The 14,249-nt window shown below is 41.8% G+C and overlaps 1 protein-coding gene across 3 annotated transcripts in view; it reads right to left on the bottom strand.

The window, feature by feature from the left end:
- Positions 1-14,249, bottom strand: part of cadpsa (Ca2+-dependent activator protein for secretion a) — an 86,847-nt gene that overhangs the window by 61,181 nt on the left and 11,417 nt on the right. For all 3 annotated transcript variants that reach the window (XM_055026631.1, XM_055026632.1, XM_055026633.1), the window contains exons 3-9: positions 13,731-14,063; positions 10,044-10,124; positions 8,890-9,126; positions 7,958-8,079; positions 7,240-7,351; positions 7,014-7,150; positions 3,637-3,703 (exon numbers count right to left, since the gene is read on the bottom strand). In XM_055026631.1, coding sequence (XP_054882606.1) covers positions 3,637-3,703; positions 7,014-7,150; positions 7,240-7,351; positions 7,958-8,079; positions 8,890-9,126; positions 10,044-10,124; positions 13,731-14,063 — 1,089 coding nt within the window. The remainder of the gene's footprint in view (positions 1-3,636; positions 3,704-7,013; positions 7,151-7,239; positions 7,352-7,957; positions 8,080-8,889; positions 9,127-10,043; positions 10,125-13,730; positions 14,064-14,249) is intronic.

Genomic DNA, 14,249 nt, shown 5'->3' with positions numbered 1-14,249 from the left:
CTTATGTCAAATAACATGAATTGATATTTATCGTAAACCTTTTTTACTGTCAATTGTATTTTTATTTTCTTTTTCTGCTGTTACGAATTCGACTAATGACAACTGCATAGAATATTTTAGTACTGCACTAATCTAGTAAGCCAACCAACATTGCAAGCTATCAAGCTCCACAATACTAAATCAAATTTGAAGAAACATTTTTAGTCGCAGTATGGCGCAGCCAAATGGTCAGACAGATAGAGCAAGCGTCACCAGGGGGTGCGAAGCAAAGACCTGCAACTAAAATGCAGGATGTCCCCAACCAACCAAACATTTGAAAAATGTTGGTTAGTCAAGATGAAGGAGAGGACATGCTGCCCTTAAATACAGTTGACTCCCCCTGGTGATCATTTCTATGTTGAGGTGGCCACCTACCTCTCCTGTTTTAAATTCGCTATACAACATCACGCAACAATTACATTTCTTCAGCAGGCAGAGAGAGACTTGAGGTCTTTGCACAACCCCATTCTTTGTGATTTGGGGTTGTAGGCTGGGATGAGAAGCAGGTCAGGTGATTTGGTGGGTGGGTGGAGGGGGTGGACTGCTCTGCGGTTTGGCATTGGGTCCAGTGGGTCTGCGGTTTGCCATTGGGTCCAGTGGGTCTGCGGTTTGGCATTGGGTCCAGTGGGTCTGCGGTTTGGCATTGGGTCCAGTGGGTCTGCGGTTTGGCATTGGGTCCAGTGGGTCTGTGGTTTGGCATTGGGTCCAGTGGGTCTGCGGTTTGGCATTGGGTCCAGTGGGTCTGCGGTTTGGTATTGGGTCCAATGGGTCTGCGGTTTGCCATTGGGTCCAGTGGGTCTGCGGTTTGGCATTGGGTCCAGTGGGTCAGTGGTTTGGCATTGGGTCCAGTGGGTCAGTGGTTTGGCATTGGGTCCAGTGGGTCAGTGGTTTGGCATTGGGTCCAGTGGGTCAGCGGTTTGGCATTGGGTCCAGTGGGTCTGCGGTTTGGCATTGGGTCCAGTGGGTCCGCGGTTTGGCATTGGGTCCAGTGGGTCAGCTGTGGCTGGGCCTGGCACTTCAGTTCTCGGGCGGCTGTTTGGATTTTGAGCATGGTTGGTGCGTTTGGGCGCCTGTGGGTCTGTGGTGTGGGATTGGTGGCATACCAGGTGTTTGGTTGGCTACGCTGGCATTCCTTCACTGTTTCTCCTGCTGCTCTGGCCCCCAGCCCAGAGCCACCTGTGGTCACAGTGAGGTACGGTGGAGAGTGCACCTTGTGACAGTGCTTGTATAAGCTGCTAGAAGAACAGTATGGGCTGTGGCTGCAATGCGGTTCCCCAGGAGTTCTCCTTTGCTCCCTTTTGTGTGGGGTTGGCAGCTGTCCCTGCAGCGATCCTCCAGGGACTCCCGTTCTCCAGGGGGACCTCTGGATGTCTGTGACTCCAATTTTCCCAATGCCTTCCTTGGGTCTAGCCTGACATTGTCTTCCTGCGCTACTCCATTCGATTACAGCACAGTCTAGGCTTTCTCTGATCGACTTGAATTCCTCCAGTAGAATTTCAACCAGGGTCATCAGTGAGCAGAAGGAGAAATTCTGAAAGGTGACATTACATTTCTGCTGTTTTACTGTAGGTTTAGCAATGGCAGAGGAAGAACGGAACAAAGTCATTCAGTGTGTGTTGGTCATTCTTCCAAATATTGAGTTAACATTGACAGACGCCTCGTTCAAATGGGCCCTTCTCTCTTCACAGTGGAGGATGATTGCCAACAGAGCAGGCAACTTCTGGTAAGATTCAAACTGTTGAACAGAGGCATTACCTACGTCATGGGTGAATGTTAGCAATTGGGAAAAATGTAAAACTTAAACACAATCCACAACTCCGGGAAGCAATTGTTTCTCAGCAGCCAAAAGTCCAAACCTTCTGTACGAAGCAAAGCGTAGAAACTGAGCTGGTTTTTACCAGGATACCTTGATGAGTCCGAGGGGCCAGTTTGTGACTTATTTATTTATCTTTCTTTGTTTTTTATTCAAATTTAGTTTGGCTACACCTCTCTTTCTGCAGGTGTAGAAACATACTTCCACAGTGTTACTTTCTACTCTTTAAATCCTTCTTTCTTTTCTCTCTTCTTATCTTCTTATCTCTTTTTCATTAAAACATTTTCTCCATTTTATTTTTCACCCCTGTTCTTTTCTGCCTCCTTGTCCATTTAATTTGAAATACACCCAATGCAATTTCTAATAAACGTTTTAGTAAATGTATCAAGAGAAGAACTGTAACGGAGGCCGTAATGCTCCACTTGTGAAAGCAAGTCAGTTTGGCTTCACCTTGTTTTTGTCTTTTTTTGTTTTTTTTACACTGAACATGTAAAAAAGATCAAAAATAAATTAACAATAACATGTGCAACAGACGACATCATGAACCTTATCACTGCTGGAAATACTTCAGAAGAAAAAAGAAATTAAGAAAATTACCTGTGACCTCTTATTGATGACTATTGTCATCAGAGTTGAAAGTTTTTATAAAGTAACTCGTTTGAATCAAACAAACTGCGCAATCAATAAAGCTCTGAAATTTTGGTGGCCAAAAGAATATCCGCTGAGTCGTTAGCTCTGTAACACAGCAACCCAACAAACACACGGCGTTCTTTGTGCCGCCATTCAAACTTCATGCACATCGGAAGACAGACATAAAAACAAACACATACACATGAGTGTGCAGTCTATTGACCAGTATTTGTCACTTGCTATATATTTAGCTGCGAGCAAGTGAGAGGCTTCAAGTTGGCGGTGCTCAGGCTTTTGTAGCTCCAAGTGTTAGACCAGCTAGTGTTCACTCGACTTTGTCAATCCCCTGTCAACTTGTAGCTCTGAGACATATCCTTCCTAACGCATAGGAGACAGGCCTACTGCCGCCCACCCCCTTCTCTGCTGCCTGCTGCCCACCTCCCAACGCGGAGCCACCAGGAAATGGCCTCCACCACCTCATCGCCCACACCCATCCACCCCCTCCACCCCCCAACAACTATCTCCTGACAAAAGCCTGCTTGACCTCTCCATCATTCATCTGACAACCAAAAGAAGACAGCTTGGCTGCATCTCTCTTTCTCACAGCGCGCCACAACATGTGGTTGGCAAAAAATTTCCTTTGCATAAAGCGGCACTCATGTCAAAAGCATCCCTGCTTCTTTGTCTTTTTCTTCTTCTTTTTTTCTTTTTTTAAAGATATTGCCGGAGGACAAATTATGGTTATTTTCTTCACCTATGAAACAATTTTTAAAAAGCATCACCTATTTTAAACAAACACTTGCTTTCAGTTTTTCTTAAACGTTTTGTCCGTCACAGCCGATTGAAGGGTATGATCAGACTACAGTGTGGTTGCAATTAAAATTGAGCAAAAACGTCTGTGCTAATCAGTCAGTTGTAATCAGGACGCAGCAAATTGCCTCAACGGCCCCCGCGACAACAAGCAGAAGAAATCTTCATATGTCGTCAGTTTTTATCAGTATCAAATAGCATTTCTATCAGGTCCTAGACAGATTTGGAGATGTTGCTTTCTGAACCATCTTTCAAACATTTTGAGTACAATAATAATAATGATGATGATAATAATAATGATTTTTGTTTTCATATTTTATTTTCTAAAAAATAAATATGCCTACCTGTACCAAGACAAAGAACCTCTTCTTCCATCTTTTCCACACATTTTTGCCAATAGCCCAAAGATACCTGTGGGGAGAAAAACATTGATGTATTTTTTATTTTTTAACAAAGAAGGAATTTAACAGAATCCTTTGCAGTGATTTTTTTGTGATGCTGTTTTGGCTTTAGTTTTGGCTGCTGTCAACATGACAAAGATTCAACTACCAATGTGAAAATACTAGTGCAATCACTGACCTCTTCTGGCGAAACACCGCCACTGCAAGGAGATGCAGGGTCTCTTACAAACCCAACATTTTTCTAACAGTAGATTATACATTTTTTTTTACAAAAGATTTGATATATAGTAAAACTAGAAGTTAATTTTTTATACATCTGCTGCCACCAAAGGAGACTAGAGAGGAATAATTATCCTTCTGAAGAGACCTGTTCAAAAATCATGTCAGACTAATCAATATGAGAGATTAAAAGGGAGCAAAAAAATAAATAAATTCAAAGCAAAATTCTTTAAAAATCCTTATATAAACTAGAGTAAAGTGAAACAACCAAACTGTGAGAGGTCAGTCAAATGAAATTGGGTTTACATCCAAAGACAAAGAACATCCACCATCAGCTAAACAGGAAGAAAACAGGTTTCAACAGATTAAGTAAATAGATTATGAAATGGCAATCTGCACCACCAAGAAGATGATGCTTCGGTTCCTGTTTGTTCGGCAAAACAAATAAGAATGACTAAGAGAGTAAATCTGTTTGAAGAAAGGCTGGGAAGTTGGTTGAACATGCGCTAACTCAGTGGCCCCCTTCTGGGCCCCCCTATGGATCACAATAAATTCCCACCCCCCATCGTCTAACCCCCACCCCCCCAAAAAACAGAAAATAGATCAACTGGGCACACACATCGTTCAACTAGTCATAAACCTTATCACGTATTTTGTTTTCAAACTCCACTGAAGTTGATTTCACACTTCAGGTTGCAACAAAACACACTACAAATCATCTTTACAGAGAAACACTATTGTGTAACTTTTTTTTTTTTCATTCATTCATCCTGCCCCCCACACTTTGGGAACCCCTGAGCTATCTAAACATGACAGCTCTGTATCTTTGTGTTCTGGTTCCAAACAGACAAACAGTTTGGAAAATGGCTGTAAATCTCACAAGAATCATAAAAGGGTCCTGAAATAATTACATAACAACTGTGGCAAACAATATATATAAAAAACAAAAATTCCCTTCTCACCCACCGCGGGTGGTTCTTATCCTCTGAGCTCGGGTCCTCTACCAGAGGCCTGGGAGCTTGAGGGTCCTGCAGTATCTTGGCTGTGCCAAGGGCTGCACATTTCTGGACTGAGATGTCTGATGTTGTTCCTGGGATCTGTTGTAGCCACTGCTCCAGTTTGGGGGTTACTGCCCGAGGGCCCCGATGACCACAGCCACCACTGTGGTCTTCACCTTCCAGGCCCTCTCCAGTTCCTCCCTGAGGCCCTGGTATTTCTCCAGTTTCTCGTGCTCCTTTTTCCTGATGTTGCAATCACTTGGTATTGCTACATCTACCACAACGGCTTTCCTCTGTTGTTTATCCACTATGACAATGTCTGGTTGGTTCGCCATTACCATTCTGTCTGTCTGGATCTGGAAGTCCCACAGGATCTTAGCTCTGGCGTTCTCCACCACCTTTGGGGGTGTTTCCCACTTTGATCTCGGGGTTTCCAGTCCATATTCTGCACAGATGTTTCTGTACACTATGCCTGCCACTGGGTTATGTCGTTCCATGTACGCTTTCCCTGCCAGTATCTTGCACTGCTGTGATGTGCTGGACTGTCTCAGGGGCCTCCTTGCACAACCTACACCTTGGGTCTTGTCTGGTGTGGTAAATCTGGGCCTCTATTGCTCTGGTGTTTAGGGCCTGTTCCTGGGCGGCCAGGATGAGGGCCTCTGTGCTGTCCTTGAGTCCAGCTTTTTCCAGCCATTGGTAGGATTTACTGATATCAGCCACTTGGGTTATTTGCTGGTGGTACATCCCATGTAGGGGTTTGTCCTCCCATGATGGTATCTCTGGCACCTCAACCTCCACTCCCTGTTGTCTGAGACATTCACTGAGCACATTGTCTGTTGAGGCTTTGTCCCTGATGTATTTATGGATCTTAGTTGTTTCGTCCTGGACAGTGGTTCTCACACTCACTAGTCCTCTGCCTCCTTCCTTGCGGCTCGTGTACAGTCTCAGGGTGCTGGATTTGGGATGGAACCCTTCATGCATGGTTAGTAGCTTTCTAGTCTTAATATCTGTGGCTTTTATCTCCTCCTTTGGCCTGCTAATTATTCCAGCAGGGTATCTGATTACTGGCAGGGCATAGCTGTTTATCGCACAGATTTTGTTCTTGCCATTGAGCTGGCTTCTCAGGACTTGCCTTATTCGTTGGAGGTATTTAGCTGTGGCTCCTTTCCTTGTGACCTCATCGAGGTTGTCATTTGCTTGTGGTCTACCTAGGTACTTGTATCTTTTTAATATACCAACTATCATCCTCATAGCAATTGTGACCACAAGAGGGAAGCAAACCTCATCTTTTGGAAACATGTAGAAGCTGCTCAGCAATTACAAAAATTGCTTGATTGTCATATCAGTGTAAGGGTTTCTATGATTTATTGAGAAGCGCATGAATCATTTTTAATAAGCACTTTTTTTTCTCAAAACTGTTCCCTTCTTAAACATTGTTCATCGTTGGAGAGATGTCTCCCTCACTTCCTATCAGAAACAAGTTTCATTTAAAACCTGAGTGTTTTTACTCATTTTTGGGGGCACAGATATAATTCACACTTATCTAAACATGTTTATCATTGCAGAGTTGTGGGGGGTTACTGTGTGTTGATTCAAGACAATTTTCTGTTTAAATGGGTTAAAGAAACACGTATGTAATAAACATCACCTCTTATGTGACTGTCAATAAATTGATATTAATTATCATCCATGTGAAAGGTAAATGACGAATCGAAGATCTTTTACTATGACCTTTATTGCAATAAATTGAAGTTTTTGTGATATGAGCTCACAGCTAAATATTTTAAAATATTATCAGACACAAAAGCGGGGGGAAAATTACCCAAATATTTTTTGTCTATACTGAACACTCCTACTGACTACTCTGGAATGACATCTATCATATCAGCGAATGAGTGAAACAGCACATGAAAAGTCTGAACAAGACATGAGAACTGGTTTCCAAAATCTTCTTTTTCAAATGAAAGGGACAGAAAGTCCAGAACTCAAATCACAGAGCAGTTCTTTTAACTATTTAGATGGAAATCTGACAGACATGACAAATGCTTTAAATTGATCGCACTGATAAAGGGCATCAACATGACGAACCCGACTGCCACTTACCCACAATGCTTCATGTTCTGTGGCTTGTCCATGCGGATGGCTAGTTTTATCTTGAGCTCGTCCGGGCAGCCTTTGGACACTGTCATCTTATGGAGCTCACACTGCTTGGGACTGTTGGGCGTCGGGTGAAGAACAACCTGGAAACAGCCACAAGCAAATGCTGTGAGTCAGACGCACTGTGTGAGAGGAAATAAAAATGAACGCAGTGCTGGAGATGTTCTCCCACCCTTCCGAGCTCCTTGTCCTCCAAAGCCAGCACGCCTGTGCTCTCAGTGAACAGCTTCACCTTCACAGCAGGGAGAGGCTGGGTGGTGGTGAAGTCGCCTTGAGTTCCCCAACTACGAACAAGAACAGATTTATTAAGTTAAGTCTGCGCGATAAATGGTGTACCTCAGGGTTAGTGATGCCAACTTACCCCATAGGCTTTTCTCTATTCATCTGGTTTTAATAATAATAACATGAACAGATTTAGTCATAGTAAACTCCTCCTAATGAGCCTTTAATATACAGGCCAGTTTCTTCTATAAAGTCAAAACCTTTTGTTGTTTTTACAGGTTTGCATCAAACAAATAAAGACATAAAAAAAGTTATCCTTATTCTTATTCTAACAACCTTTCATAGAATGGATCTGTGTTTATTAACTATACTTTGTCTCCTTGTTGTAATTACACTTTTTGGTCTTAGATTTAGGCAACATCTTATGTGGGAGTGTATGCATAAAAGTACTTAGGAAAATAATTGAATTCTGTCCAGTCTTAGCGTGATGAGGTAACTTTTGATGTTCCCTCATCAAAAGTTTTTACTTCCTTGGATGTTTTATCCTTTTTATTGCTCTGACAAATCCATAGTGACTTTGAATGCAATCTTAATGAATTAAGTGTCCTTCCAGCTGTGATTGTCATCTTTCTTTAGTTGCCTAACTCCACGCTGTGCATTGCACATACATTGGTTTGGAGGCTTCAGCTTGGTCCGTCTGCAGCTTGTGTCCTCCTTCCACCTCCATGGTGCAGTAAACTATTCTGTTTGAAGCCAAGGACTTCAGACCCTGAACCTCCATTATCACCACCTGAAAAATAATGTCAGTTATCCAAAGAGATGAAATACCACATGACAAACTACAAGTTATAGACACGTCACGACTTTATTACTTAGTTACATTATTTTCTCATACATCCTTTGTTCCATTTTGGTGAGTGCATGTATACCTGCACTGCGCTCAACAAGTACTTAGGATTTCTAAGCCTTTTTTCTGGAAATAGTTGATTTAATCTGTTGGAAGCTGGCTGCTCGGGTTTGGGGAAATAATTTGTTTAGTGGCACTTGCAGCTTCTGTGGAGGGATCATTTTAAAAGCTGAAAGCTTTGAAGAACAAATTCAGAAGTCTGTGTGGCGAAGAACGACTCGCTTGCCGTAGAGAAAAAATGTTCAGGTCAAGCAGTGAGGTTATCACAATCTCTAAAGTCAAGGCTAAGGAGGAAGCTCCTCTAAAGCAGGAGGAAAGGAAATGATAAAGCTCTCTTAAGACTTTAAGCAAAAAGAAACTGTTTAATTCAAGTCTATGGTCTCTGAACTTGTCTATTTTTTCCCAAGTTGTTTAATTTGTATAGTCATTGACAAAGAAATGCTGATAATCGAGTACTGCCAGACCTTCAGTTTAATTTTTATTAATATAACCAATTATTAACCGTCATTCATAGCCAATTGTTGCACAACACTTTTGTTTCTTACAGGTTTTTGAAAAAAACAAAGTCATCATGTGTAACTGGACATCATGTGCAAGTTGGTTTGTAGAGTTTGGTGTTTTTTTGTTTTCATTTTGCCCAGCCTGACTGTAACAGGCTGAAGAATGAAGCATTTTCTACCGCAGATGCTTTACCTCCAGAGTGAATGAGAGGACCACGTCTGACTTGGACAGCAGATTTTCATCCTCCTGACCCATTTCCATAATGGACGCGTTGTGTCCTCGTTTCAGCTTCTGCAGCTTGAACTCGCCGCCCTTGGAGACCGGCATGCTCTCCAGGTTTGCCATCAGCAAGTTGACAGACGAGCGCAGCTCCTCGATGTACATGGCCTCCATCTCTCTGGAAACGAACCTTGGAAACCTTCCCCCGAGCTTGGAATACAGGAGATTGTGAATTTAATCACCAAGTGGCATCCTGTATCGATTCTTGTAAAACGATCCAAGTCTGCATTCATTTCAGGGACCTTCCTGTCTCTATGTCCATCCTGTTCTGTCAATGTTGGTTTTGTATTACATGTCAGTTTTTAAAGGGGCAGTATTATGTGTTTTCCAGTCACATCGTATCATTTTGCAACACAATCAAGTAACTGTTACCTTCGGTTCTAAAAATGCTATATTTCAAGTATGACTGAAAAGACACTTGACATTTGGGTTTCTGTCTCTTTAAAGAACTCCTGCTCATTCTGAAACTCCGCCCTCAGGAAGCGATCACAACATCGCTTCTCCATTAACCCTTCAACAACATTTTTAGTAGCATGAACTCATATAATGAGCTCAGCAGATGCCCAGTTCCACCAGGTTTTTGCTAATTGCTGTTAGCTAGTCTTAAGGAGCTGAGAGGTGGAGTCAGGAGGGCAGGGAGCTCTGTGAGGTCAAGGCTTATAAGCTTGGTAATTGCAGCTCTATTAAAGAATCAAGCTAACACTCCAGGTGGTTTTTTGATGAGGGAATAAACCTGTGACATGTAAAATTTAAAAAAAAGTGAATCTGACATAATATTTTCCCTTTAAAAACATCTACGTAAAATATTGCGACATATTTTTCATGAAGGACCTAACATTGATGTCTTTGAGAAATAATAAGGCCAATTAGCTGATTTTATTAAGTGTTTACACTGCTACCTTATGTAACAGGAGACAGTATTTTCAAATGCAAATTGCATTTAATCATACAAATGAATTCCAATAACTTTACCATACATGTAAAACTAAGGTTCACTCCTCCAGTTGCCACTTATCATTTTACAGGTTAATCTTCCTGAACAAGCCTCATCCGTTTTTTCCTTTTACCCGAGCGATCTGATCCGCCATCTGCAGCCGTCCGTCCAGTTCCCGTCTGATCTGAGCCGCCTGCTCATCAGGATTGTCCAGCTGGGAAAACACAGACATGCAGCAGTTTGTTTAGACATCCACTAAAAATCACATTCATGTCCGTGAATTAAGAAAAGAAAAACACTGTTTTAATCACACTGTACTAAAAGTAAATTACACTCAACAACAGCAAATGTCACTTATTACCGGGCTACACCAAAAATTATTTAAAAAAAATAAAACAACATCATCTATTACTTCATCTATTAGCCAACTAAGAGGATACACTAGCCTTTGGATACAGTTGCCATGGTAACGAGTGTGAGGAGTAGGTACAGCCGTTATCAAGTTGTGAATCTCTTTTACACATACATGTAGCCTCCACAAGAAGCTACATTTCAGACATGACTCGACGCATCAGAAACCAAACGTTTTCCATCCAGACGCGCGCAGCTGAATGGAAGCAGAAAGACTGACTTCAAACTGTTCAAGGTCTCTGTTTGACCAGGACGCCATCTGTTCCTTAATGAATTGCAGTCAAAGCTTATTTGGTCTTTTAATGTGTTATCAGAACAAATATGACCATAGTCAGAGCAATGGCGACTGCATGTTCTGGACAGTACATGGTCTGCATTATCACCGACTAAGGAAAACATGAAAAACAGATCAAAGATGACAGCATCACATCAACTGGATAAACAGTAATGACAGGAGTGAAGCCCTGACTGTAGTTGGATTAGTGAAAGCTTATACTGCTGTAGCTAGCAGTCATGCTACGTTGGGTGCATTTCACTACCAACAAGCTTGATGAAGGGGTTGATCAAAAAGACATATGTGGCATATCAATATACGATGACAGTGGTTGATGGACTGAATTAAGAAAACTTTTACAAGTTACCTGGAGGTGATTCCTGACTGAATGCCACTGCCTTAGTAAGGCAGAGCCTAATTGGAGAACCAGTTCACAGCCTTTACAGATAAACTGATCTTTTAAAGTTGATTCATCAAGAAGATGTGATCTACAGTGTCAGATACTTTTGGACATGTGTGATTGTCTCGTCCACCTTAAGAATCACCAAATCTAAACCGTTCGGGGGAATGGGCGACTTTCATGGCTTCAGGTTTGCATATATTTACGTTTCATTTTGAAACACTGCACTGCGACAATCTTTGTGTGTACACTTGATTCACATGAGCCCCCTGGTGGATGGCAGTGTCAGCCACATTCCCAGTCAATTGTGACAAATGTATTGTTTTTATGCCATATAAGTGAGTGCATTGTGCAGCCATGTTGGCATTACCACTGATACAGAAGACCAGACAATACCTGAGATAACTGTGATTTTAAAGACTGAAATCTCTGTTTGAAATCGCAGCAGGGTTGACCACTGGACAGTGCATGTATCTTTCCATAAGCCTAGTCTTCGTAAACAATGGTACCAAAAGCTGAGATACAAATTAAATGACAGAACATTGTTATTGTTTTCTTTTTCTCAGATGCATTTTAACATTTAGCCAGTTCAAATCCTCAATAGACTTAAAGGCATTCATTGAATGCAAAGTCATTAAGAGAGAGCAGTCTTGTCAATAGACAAAGGTTATTTCAGTAACCAAGATAAAAAAGACATTCATATTACAAAAAAACAAAAAAAAACTGCATGCAGTTTTAACATTGAGGTTTTTTTGGGGGGGTTTTTTTGCAAACATTGTTTGGAAATAAAGAGGTGGTGATTTTTTTTTTCCTTTCCCCAAAATCATTATTGGCAAAAAATAACTTCATCCATTATTTTAGGAAGTATACAATGATAGTAAAACACTATGGAATGCATAACATCAATCATAACGTCTAGTATGAAATCTTTATTTTACAAAACAAAGATGAACAGACAAATTATTAGCTGTTGGAGCCCAGATGAGTTTAGGAACGTCCAGGTGGTAAACAGGGAACGTGAATTTATTCATTTTGGACCGGGTCTGATGTAAAATCAGAAGTCGTTTAGAGCGAACGTGCAAAACACTGGAGCAGTAAAACACTCCCTCTTATACTAGTCGATGGAGTAGTCTGCGTAAAACAGATCCTGCTGTGCGACGTTGCTCTGTTCAGCGATAAAGAGGAAACGGGGGGGAAGCCAGCGTAGACACCTTAGCAGATTTTTCTCCCTCTGGGGCTCGACTATGAAGACATTCACCATCTGGCATATTGTACAGAGGCAAGACAGCAGTCACTCCTCTAATGAGAGCAGGGACATGCTGGGGAAGGCCTCGGAGGGGGAGAAAGCTTAACTGGCTCTTCTTCAAACACATCCACACCAAATCACATTTGGAACCTGACAGAGGGACACAAATACCATCCTCTCGGCTCCTACCTGCCTGAGCTCTGAACACGCTGCAGCCACAGTCATGTATCCAGTCTCTATTTGTGGTCAAATTCTTCTTTTAAGAAGACAGTCGTTTTACATATTGCTTGATATTAATAGGCAGAATCAAGTTCTTTTTTCTGTGGATCTTAAATGCCAGTCCTTTTTTCCCCCCATGTGCACTAATGACTGGAAAGCAAACATCTCATTAATGTACTTGGAACTTTATTGTTTCCTATAATTGCTGCAGTTTCCTTCCTGCCAGCCCTCTGGAAATCACCACCCTGGCTTAAACAGGACAGCCGACTCATCATCCACCCTGTTATTTTGTGCTGGGAACCGAAACAGAGCGGCCCCTCGGCAAACAAGACGAGGTGAATTCAGAGGGATGCTTACATCAGTTGAGTCACACTTGCTAATAATAATAAAAAAAATATTCTAATAATAATAAAAGGGAAAAAATGTGCTATCCACATTTGCTTTCCCTCTCATTTGTGTCAAGCTATTTAACAGACAGATTTCACCAGGTGCCGATGTTGACCATTTTTAAGATATCAAAAAAAGGTTTAAACACGTTCATCTGTCAACATCCCAATGTCTTTAAAGCTGCAGTATGTCACTTTTACATATTCATTGAAACTGTCACTATGTCATGACGGTGTAGTTTGACACAAATAATTTGTGAAAATAAATCTAGCTCCTGTGCCGTCTAATCAATATCTACTTAGTAACGCATTACTCTCACATGATCACTTTCTTTAGTAAAGAGTAAATCCAATTCCACTTACTCATCCGATTCACTGTGCGTTTCTATTTTCCTCATTTTCTTTTCTTAAAAAGATACACTGGTAATCAAGTAAATCCTTTCTCAGCTGCAGTTTGTAACTCACACACCGGCTTCATTTCACTCTTCATTGCACAAATCAAAAATTATCAGAGTCCAAGTCATGTCTCGAGTCTTTTCCTCCAGACTTTCAGATGCAATTGGAGTCAGCATCTTGAATGTGAGCCAAAACGTTTGGCAGGACGTCACACTTAATAAAGACGAACCTCTGAGAGGACAACAATCCGTGAGGTCAATTTTTTGTATGTTGTACTATTTTGAAAAAAATAACAATCCTAAAGTGAATAGCACTGATTTTATATAATGGCAATTACACCAGTAGTTTTTATTATTATTATTATTTTTGTCTTTTAGAGAATAGAAATGACAGTGATACGGAACAAATATTCCCCCACCTTTTTTTTTTTTTTTTAACCCGGCCCAGTATGAAGGGTGAGAAACAAACAGGCGTGTTGATGCACTAACCTGACAGGCATTGTAGAGCAGCTGGTGCTCGAACTTCTTGACCCCCAGGATCTGCTGGAACATCTCATACAGCTGGTCCTTGCTGAGGATGAGCTCGGAGGCGGCGCTTGCGGTCATCCGCTGCTGGTGCTTCCGGGGGTCTTCTTCCCCCCGGTAGATGGTGTCGAACTTGGCGATCCAGGAGCTCAGCACGGTCTCTTTGCTCAGGCCGTCGATCTCGGGCAAGCTGCGCACGCGCTTTTCGATGTGCTTTTTAAACACCTCACGAGAGTCGCTCGCCGAAAAGCCGCCACTCTGCACCATCCGGGACACGCGGTCACTTTTCAGGAAGATCTGAAACCAAGTGGCAAAAACAAGAACATCATGTGCTTCCTTATTTTATGCATCACTAAAATATGCATCACTGGCTGTTGCACGTCAACCTTCTTTCTTAACCTTAATTTCTTTCTACAGCTGTTACTCTCATTCTATTCCTCTCGGTTTTACAATGAGCTGAAACTGTACGCTTGAGATTTAAAG

Source organism: Poeciliopsis prolifica, unplaced genomic scaffold (genome assembly GCF_027474105.1).
Source record: "Poeciliopsis prolifica strain line A6 unplaced genomic scaffold, Auburn_PproV2 SCAFFOLD003, whole genome shotgun sequence".
NCBI lineage: Eukaryota > Metazoa > Chordata > Actinopteri > Cyprinodontiformes > Poeciliidae > Poeciliopsis > Poeciliopsis prolifica.
The sequence above is the reverse complement of the archived record's forward strand: the minus strand, read 5'-3'. Positions and strand labels throughout refer to the sequence as shown.